The sequence below is a fragment of the Lethenteron reissneri genome, unplaced genomic scaffold (genome assembly GCF_015708825.2).
Source record: "Lethenteron reissneri isolate LAM-NWPU_2019-01 unplaced genomic scaffold, ASM1570882v1 scaffold_727, whole genome shotgun sequence".
Taxonomy (NCBI): Eukaryota; Metazoa; Chordata; class Hyperoartia; order Petromyzontiformes; family Petromyzontidae; genus Lethenteron; species Lethenteron reissneri.
Genome location: NW_026892249.1, coordinates 793 through 10359, shown reverse-complemented (window position 1 = coordinate 10359; position 9567 = coordinate 793). Strand labels below are relative to the sequence as shown.

At 54.6% G+C, this 9567-nt stretch overlaps 1 protein-coding gene across 1 annotated transcript; it reads right to left on the bottom strand.

The window, feature by feature from the left end:
* Positions 1-1823: 1823 nt before the first annotated feature.
* Positions 1824-7336, bottom strand: LOC133340085 (growth/differentiation factor 11-like; the record flags this gene model as incomplete). Its single annotated transcript, XM_061548150.1, is given in 4 exon segments — positions 1824-1877; positions 6919-7061; positions 7063-7108; positions 7111-7336. Coding segments are annotated over 3 exon segments (375 nt in total), but the record flags the coding sequence as incomplete, so codon positions are not given.
* Between the last annotated feature and the right edge of the window lie 2231 nt (positions 7337-9567).

The window sequence follows — 9567 nt, the reverse complement described above, 5'->3', positions numbered from 1 at the left end:
CTGCTGCTCCACTGCTGCTGCTTCACTGCCTGCTGCCACTGCTGCTGCTGTCACCACTGCTGCCCACCACTACACTGCCACTGCTGCTGCCACTGCCGCCGTTTTCGCTGCTGCCACTGCTGCTTCTGCTGCTACTGCTGCCACCACACTACCGCTGTTGCCACCACCACTGCCACTTCTGCCACCACCACTACCGCTGATGCCACCACCACTACCCTGCTGCCACCACCACTACCGCTGGTGCCACCACCACTACCGCTGTGCCACCACCACTGCCACTGATGCCACCACCACTACCGCTGATGCCACCACCACTACCACTGATGCCACCACCACTACCGCTGATGCCACCACCACTACCACTGGTGCCACCACCACTACCACTGATGCCACCACCACTACCGCTGATGCCACCACCACTACCACTGATGCCACCACCACTACCGCTGATGCCACCACCACTACCACTGGTGCCACCACCACTACCACTGGTGCCACCACCACTACCGCTGATGCCACCACCACTACCACTGGTGCCACCACCACTACCGCTGATGCCACCACCACTACCGCTGATGCCACCACCTACCGCTCTTGCCACCACCACTGCCACTGCTGCCACCACCACCATTGCCGCTGGTGCCAAGCGTGCGCCGCTGTGCTGGGGGTGACCGTGCCAGCGAACCGTCCCCGAATTCCGAGTTGCGTGCCGCGCGGGAACGCTGCGGCCAAAGTCGGCTCGCCAAACATCCCTCCCCTCCCTCTTTCCCTCCCCCTCCCCCGCCTTCACAGGGGGATCGCATCGCGGCTTGCCGATACTCGTGGCGACGGTTCGCGGCCGTGGGCCGTGGCAGGCAGCCGCACTGGTAGGCCCCGTGATGAGGCCACGGGGGGGGGGGGCTCGGCTAGCAGCTCTGCCCCCGGGAAGACCGCGTGGGCTCAACACCCCCCCACCCCCCCCCCCTTCCTTGATCGATGGCGTGCCCGGTTTGGTGTCGGGCGGGTCCTAAGATCTCGACGCCGCACATCGACACTCAAGTGGCTGCTCGTAGTTGTTTTAGCTTCGCAGGATGCATCGTGGCCCTGAACGTACCCCCCCCCCCTCCTCGTTCCAGGCAGGCAGTGACAATGCGTAGCCCCTTCGTGGCTAAAGCGTTGAACAGCAGCACCGCAAGACGTTTCAACATTCTCGGGCAAACGTCTTTTTTTCTTCTTTCACTTCTTCTCTTGTAGCAGGAAGCATCAACTTCACTCGCTCGATTCCTCCACCCACTTTGAGTGAGGACATCACGAACACCACCACGAACACCACCACTACCACCACCAACCACCACACTGCTGGTCACAACACTGAATCACCCTGTGGCAGGGACTCGATCCACCACAATCGCCTGCGCTGCTCAAGCGCTGCAATCCACCCCTCCCATCGTCCATCTTCATGCAAACTCCGGTTATATTTGCATCATCAGCAGCATCATCATCAGCATCATCATCATCAGCAGCATCATCAGCAGCAGCAGCGACAGCTTTTGGCTCGGCCATCGAACAAAGACGGCCTCACCGCATCGCGCGGCGCTTTCAGACGCGCTTCCTGCGGCCGTCTGGAACGCTCTCTTTCTTCTGAGTTTAGGAAGCCGCTGGGTGCCTATGCACTTTTGAATCATCAAGGTTGAAAACTCATTTCCTAGAACTGCTTGCTGTGTTTAGTTGTACTTCCACCCGCACCTCCGATTTGCACGGTTGGCTACGTACGGCGCGAAAGAAGTTCAACGTACATTTTGCCCCCCGCCGTCGCCGCCACCCACCCCCACCCCACCCACAATTTCGATAAATCGTGACTCGATTCAAGACGCTCCCTTGGCAGCCACCGCGGGCCTCTGTGGTGGGGAGGGGGGGGGCGGTACAGTGATTACGTCGGCAGAGAGGTCTCGTCGTAACGTGCCAGCTTGTGGCGGTGTTGTTATCACAATATTTTTTTGTGCAGAGCATTTCCTCGCAAAAGCGAACGCGTTTTGGCAAACATATCGGCGCCGTTTTTTTTTTCTCCCATTTTTTTTAGTCCAGCCGACCAAGCCGCACGCCGGTGGGCACGAGCCAGCCATGTTTGGCGCAATTTGTGTGGGTGTCTGCGGAAAAAATAAAATGTGAAAAGAGAAAAAGTAGCGCCCTCCAGCCCGACTTGGAAGAGGTTGCCGATGGCACGGATTCATCTGGCGCGCTCAAATAACCGTCCACATGAAACGCGACAACTGCAGCAAACAGAAGAAACACCAACAGAAAAAAAACTTCCCCTCTGGAAGAACTTCAACAACACAACAACAAAAAAAAAGTTGTCAGCCCGTTTCGTTCCTGCACAGGGCACGGGTTCTTGAATCCTGAGCGAAGAGACGCCGTTTCAAGGGGTCGGATTCTACCGCGAGCCAAACTCCTGGGGATTTTCTAGTGGCCTTGTTGGTCCGGCCACGTGTGGAGGCATCGTCGCGGACAAACGCGCCGCGTGACTTTCGCGGTAGGCGCCTCGAGCGCCGATAAAATCCCCAACTTGGCCGTGGCCAGCACACGAGGAAGGGAACTTTAAACCGGCCCCGGTGGCGAGGAGTGAATTTTCTCGCACACCGCTATGGGTGGCGTTACTATCGAGGGAGGGTGTCGTCATCGCCGTATAAACCGTGATTATAAGACACTCCGGGGGAAGGTGTTGTCGCAACCTCAAACGTTGGTGGGGTCATTTCGTCGGGTGAATACGGTGCGATGGAAAGCCTTCACCGTCGATGATTACGAACGGGCTGCTTTCGACCAGGCGGGGGCAGGGAGAGGTGGGGTAGCGATGTCCTCGAGAAGATTTTGAACAATTGAATGGAAACAAATAAATTTAGATTTAAAGCTTTCGTGACTGCAGGGATTCATATTCTTGGTTCTTTCGGTAACGTCACGTAGAAGGGAAATAATAAAATAATATAAATTAAACAATACGTAATTCTCACGACGTTTCGACTGCAACACAAGCAATCATCATCAGGTGTGAAATTGCTGTCCGTGGTGCTGACGTTAGGAAAAACCGCCACTTTTTAAATCCTTTATATTAAGTTCGCTTGCTTGCTTGCTTGATTACGACCGTGCAAATCTTTCGGTCGTTTTTAACCCACTTCCGTGATCCAATCGAGCTGATATTTTTCGTTGTGCGAGACAATTAATGTTCGTGAATTTTTTTTCTCCAAAATTTTACACTGTTTAGGGAAAACAATTAAATATTTAATTACCAATTGCTTAATGGTGGCAGACAATCATCTGACGCATAGGTGGCAGCCATCTCAAGCCAGAAGACGAGAGGACTCTAGCCGCCACGCATATAAAGGATTTAGAGTGAAAAACTTTGTTTTTACGGGTTTACTTGTTTCAAATGTTCTTGCTGTGGATTTCACACCTGATGACGATTGCTTGTGTTGCAGTCGAAACGTCGTGAGAATTTTGTATTGTTTAATATTTATATTATTTTATTATTTCCCTTCTACGTGACTTTACCGAAAGAACCAAGAAGATGAATCCCTGCAGTCACGAAAGCTTTAAATCGAAATTTAATTATATTTTTATGTTTTATTTTTTATTATTTTATTATTTCCCTTCTACGTGACTTTACCGAAAGAACCAAGAAGATAAAAACAAATAGTCGAGATGCACGCCCGACTATTTGTTTTAAAATACAGGGTGGGGGGGTGGGGGGGAGGGCGGTAGGGGAGAAAAGCAAAACTTAAACTCCTGGGCATCTTATAATTCGGAAAACACGCGGTAAAAATGCTGTCCGTGGATCGGTTGGGTGGGTGGCGTTGGTGTCTCGATTACACTGGTCAACAAAAAAATTACATTTTTTTCTGGCCTGGACTTTTGCAGCTGTTTTAGACTAATTTCAGGGTGCCGATTCCAAATCTGATCTCAGATTTGCTCTATCACATCTCATTTTATGCTATCGGCATACCCCATTTTCATTGATTTTACCCAAAATGAACTCCGTCACTTATGATTGCAAGTTGTTGCGAGTCAGTGACTGCTTTAGTGTTAAATGATGGTGCTGTATTTTTAGGATAGTGTGTTTATAACATCATTTTATGTAGATATCAACATTTATTTAATATTTTCTTCTGCAGTTTTTATTGAAAATGCAATATTTAATATCTCAAAAACCTGATGTGATAGACAAAAACTGATGCCAGATTTAGAATCAGCACCCCAAAATTACCTTATGAACCGTTGGAATACCTTATGCCAGAAAAATGTGTTGACCACTGCAATCTGAGCGACGTGACGTTTACGCCGCTAATTCGCGTTTGCTTACTTGCGTTGGGATTTTTTTCCCAGCCATCTCATCTATGGCTCCTTGTGTTGCTGTTGTTGTGTTTCGTTTGTTTTGTCGTCAGCACCTCCGCTGAGCGGATCACATCCCGCGCGTGACGCCGCGCGAGACGGCGCTCCTCCCACGATGCCACATTTGCCGTCGAGACGTCTAACACCCCGGCGATGATGTGACGACAAGACGTAGGGGGGTGGAGGGGCGCGTGGCAAGGGTTACTCTCTTCTAAGGATGCTTGAGCACTGGCAAAACTCGTACCCGTGCCTTCAAGGGCACGAGGAGACCCCAAGGCCATGCGGGCAGGCAGCACAGCTCAGCGCCAGCCATCGTAGAGTGGCGAGGCGGTCGCGTCGCTTACGGTTCTGGGAGGTGAGAAACGACGTCTTTGAAACGCAACTGCTACTGCTGCTTGCTGCTGCTAGTGCTTGCTGCTGCTGCTACTTGCTGCTGCTGCTTGCTGCTGCTACTGCTGCTGCTGCTTGCTGCTGCTGCTACTGCTGTTTGCTGCTACTGCTGCTGCTGCTACTGCTTACTGCTGCTACTGCTTACTGCTGCTGCTGCTTGCTGCTGCTACTGCTTACTGCTGCTGCTGCTTGCTGCTGCTGTTTGCAGCTGCTACTGCTTGCTGCTGCTGCTACTGCTGCTGCTTGCTGCTGCTGCTGCTTGCTGCTGCTGCTGCTACTGCTGCTACTGCTGCTTGCTGCTGCTGCTGCTGCTGCTACTGCTGCTACTGCTGCTGCTGCTTGCTGCTGCTGCTACTGCTACTGCTTGCTACTGCTGCTTGCTGCTGCTGCTACTGCTGCTGCTGCTTGCTGCTGCTGCTACTGCTGCTGCTGCTTGCTGCTGCTGCTACTGCTGCTTGCTGCTGCTACTGCTGCTACTGCTGCTTGCTTCTGCTGCTGCCTGCTGCTGCTACTGCTTGCTTGCTGCTGCTGCTTGCTGCTGCTGTTTGCAGCTGCTGCTACGCCTCTCTAAATAAAAAAAAGAAAGTCCGACCGGGCGAGATTTCGGCGCCGACGGCTGCTGCGCACGGCCTGCCAAGCTGCGTACGTCATCGGAACGGGACGAGAGGTTAACATTGCCTGTGTCGTCGTGCTCCCCCACCCCCTCCATCCCCCCACCCCACCCCCCTGAGTTTTTATTTACCCACCTCCCCCAGGCCCCAAGGTCACGCTACAGGTCCACGCTGCGTGCGGTTAAGGGTGGTGCGAACAGACCGGACTTTGGATTTTTTTTTGTTTCACGGGAGCGGGGAAGGCAGAGGTCGGTCATACGCCACCGTCCTTAGCCGCTCTGGAAGACGTCGTTTCGCACCCACCCCCAGCGCCAGAGTCGTCGAGAGCCGCGGACTCGTCCGTTGTACGTCGATGTGAGAGGTGCCTAGTCAGGAGTCAGGACGTCCTCTCGTGTCTCTCTTCTAACTTGACCGTTTTGCGGAAGATCGCACGGACAGGCAACCAACGTACTTCGGCAAATTGGCGCAAGCCGCGCCGTGATTTTGTGTGTGTGGGTTTAGTTTTTTTTCTTCACATGATCCTCCCCCACCCCCCCCCCCCATTACGCCCACACTCAGCCGCGGCCAGGGCATACAGAGTGGCCAAAGAAGGCGTGTTATTTTAAGCACAATTATATATGTACGTGTATTTTGTTTTCTTAACATCCCAAACAACGGCTTCGATTTAGTGAACATTGTGAAGAAAACAAGAAGCTCCGAGGGTCATCGAATTCCACCCGTCTCAATAAGGACACTCTGCTTGCTGAAAGGATCTGATTCTGAATAAATGCCTCTGCGGGAGACGGATCGAGAAAAATCTGAAACCTCTTTCCACCCCACCAAATCGGCCGGCATTTTCATCGCGCCCATGCTACCTGTTTGTAAAGAACAGCCAAATCGAAACGCCCGAAAAAAACTCAAAAAAATACGAAATTTGAATTTTCGTTTCGTCGTCGTCGGAGTTCCACGCCCGGCGTCCACTTCGCAGCAGTAGCAGCAGCAGACGAGACCGCTTCGAAAACAAAAGATAATATATATAAACTCCCCCCCTCCCTCCCTGCCCTCCCCACCTCCAGCACCCCGTGCCACCCATCCCGCAAAAGAAATAGCAGTCGAAGGGAAGGTTCGGGAGATTCCAGGGGCACCAAGGGAGCTCGTTACAATCCGCCGAGCGAGCCGCCGTTTGGTGGCGGGCCACGTGACCCGTTCGGGGCTGACCCGTGACCTCCGCTTCAACAAATTAAACAACAACAACAGCAATGTACAAAATTCAACAAACACCCCCCCCCTCTTGCCCCGCCTCCCCCCCCCAAAAAACCCCACCAAAACTAACCACCTCTTTTAAAACTTCTTTGTATACCAGCTAACATCGTCATCGTCGTGTCGACCGGCGCCGGGCGACAAAAATTTCGCGGCGTGGGGGGAGAAAATAACCACCGCGACCCCCCCCCCCTCCACCAATCCCCCCACGCCGGCCCCCCTCGCACCCCCCCCCCCCAAACCCACCACCACCTCATTCCCATCTCTCAGTCTCGGCGGCGTCTTTCGTTTTTTTTTTCCCCCGTTTTTTTTTTCTCACCTCCCTCCTCCTCCTCTTCCCTCATCCTCCTCATTCTCTCTCATGAGCACCCGCATCGCTCCACCACCATGTCGGGGATCTTGCCGAAGATGATCTGCTGCTGGTCGTTGAAGTAGAGCATAGAGATGGCCGACATCTTGGTGTGCACAGCATGGACCCGCGGAGCCACGCGGGTTCGCCTTCTGCACGAGTGCGTGTGCGGGTACTTCTGCAGGAACATGTTCTCGCACTGGCCCGAGCAGTAGTTCGCCTTGTAGCGCTTGGGCGCGATGATCCAGTCCCAGCCGAACGCCTCGAAGTCGACGATGAGCTGGTAGCGGCAGCAGCGCGACTCGTTGGACGCCTCGCTGCAGTCGAGGCCCGGGGCACGGCGCGAGCGACGGAGAGTGTCGCTCAGCTTCAGCTCCAGGAAGGGTTTCTGTGGCCGGCGGGGAAAGTCGGCGGCGGGCACGCGCACGGACGGGTGGACGTGACGCACACGCGACCAGATGGACGGACACGTGGATGCACAGGTGGACGCACAGGTGGACGCACAGGTAGACGTGACGCACACGAGACGAGATGGATGGACACGTAGATGCACAGGTGGACGCACAGGTAGACGTGACGCACACGAGACGAGATGGACGGACACGTGGACGCACAGGTGGACGGGTACGTGACGCGCACGCGACCAGACGCACACGTGGTGAACGGACGCACGGACGGACGTGGCGGTAGTTGAGGTAATGGATGGATGGCCTCACACACACACACAGACACACACCACAGACACACACACAGACAGACGGACACACAGATAAACGAACACGCAGGCAGATAGACGCACGGATAGACACGAGGAAACGTGGATGGATGGACCACACACAGACACGTTGTAAAACGGACACGCGGACAGGGACAGACGCACGCACAGACGTGGTGATTGGTTAAGCGCATGTACGGACGAACACACGGACGGATGGACGCACGCGGGCAGACACACGTGGAAGAAGGGACACGTGGACAGACGGGTACATGGATGGACATGGCGTGTGGGTAGGCCAACGGATGTCCACACGGGGTGTGTGGACAAATGGATGGACAGACACGGACACACAGACACAGAGACACGTGGTGAGTGGGACAGTCACTGACGACCAAAGGACAGACTTAAAAACATTAATTATGACTATTTACTACGACTAAACAGTGTTGTGTGCTTTTATATTTTACCAGGTAAGGCCGCTGAGCTGTATCGCTCTTTTTCGGAAGGACAATTGTTTTTTTTTTATAGCAGCCCAAATACTCTGAACGCGTGACGTTGACTCTAAATGTGGAGGGAAACCAAATCCACGCGAACACCGGGGGAGAGAGAGAGAGACACACAGACTCCAAATATACAGCAGGCGTCAGGGTCGGGATCGAACCCACGACCTCCTGCATAGCAGGTGAGGTAGTTGACATCTCCTCGCCACCGTGGTGATGATGATGATGGAACACACGACCTCCTGCATACCAGGCGAGGTAGTTAACATCTCCTAGCCACCGTGGTGATGATGAGGATGGTGGAACACACGACCTCCTGCATACCAGGCGAGGTAGTTAACATCTCCTGGACACCGTGGGTTCCACAGATCGATGCGCTAACCGCTGCGCCACCACTCTCTCTCGGCAACAGCGGCAGCGGTGGCAGCCTGGCGCGTGACATTCGAATTGTTGGCTGATGGGCGGCGGGCGGCGTTTCGTGAAATCCCCCAGTAATTCCACGTTTTTGCTGTAATTGATATAATGGCACGGTGGCGACTCGCTTGTTTTTCCCGAACAAAAAAATGTGTTGGGTGGGGGTGGTGGTGGTAGTGGTGGGGGTGTGGTGGGGGTGGGTGGTGGGTGTATGGGTGGTGGTGGTGGTGTGGGTGGTGGTGGTGGGTGGGGTGGTGGGTGGTGGGGTGGTGGTGGGTGGTGGTGTGGTGGTGGTGGGTATATGGAGGTGGTGTGGTGGCGGTGGTGGATGGGGGTGGTGGTGGGGGTGGTGGTTGGTGGTGGTTTGTTGGTGGTTGGTGGTGGTGGGTGGTGGTGGTGGTGGTGGGATATGGGGGTGGTGGTGGGTGGCGGTGGTGGATGGGGTGTGGTGGTGGGTGGTGGTGTGGTGGTGGGGGTGGTGGTGGTGGGTATATGGGGTGGTGGTGGGGCGGTGGTGGATGGGGGGTGGTGGTGGGTGAATGGGAGTGATGGGTGGATGGGGGTGGTGGTTGGTGTGGGTGAATGGGGAGTGGTGGGTGGATGGTGGTGGGTGTGGATGAATGGGGGTGGTGGTGGTTGCTGGTGGGTGAATGGGGAGTGGTGGGTGGATGTGGGTGGTGGTGGGGGGAGGGAGGGTCTCCCACACGTTCGTGCGTACCGAGGAGGAGGTGATGGACACCGCCAACGCGAGCGAGCGAGCGAGCGCTTAACCCCACGCGAATTAAAGGATTCCTCGCGACATAATTTGTAAATTCCAGCGCGGAAAGTGATAACATCGGCGGGCCAGTGTGGGGGGTGGTGGGTGTGTGTGTGTGTGGGGGGGTGATGTGTGTGTGTGTAGGGGGTGATGTGTGTGTGTGGGGTGATGGTGTGTGAGTGTGGGGGTGATGTGTGTGTGTGTAGGGTGATGTGTGTTGTGTGGGGATG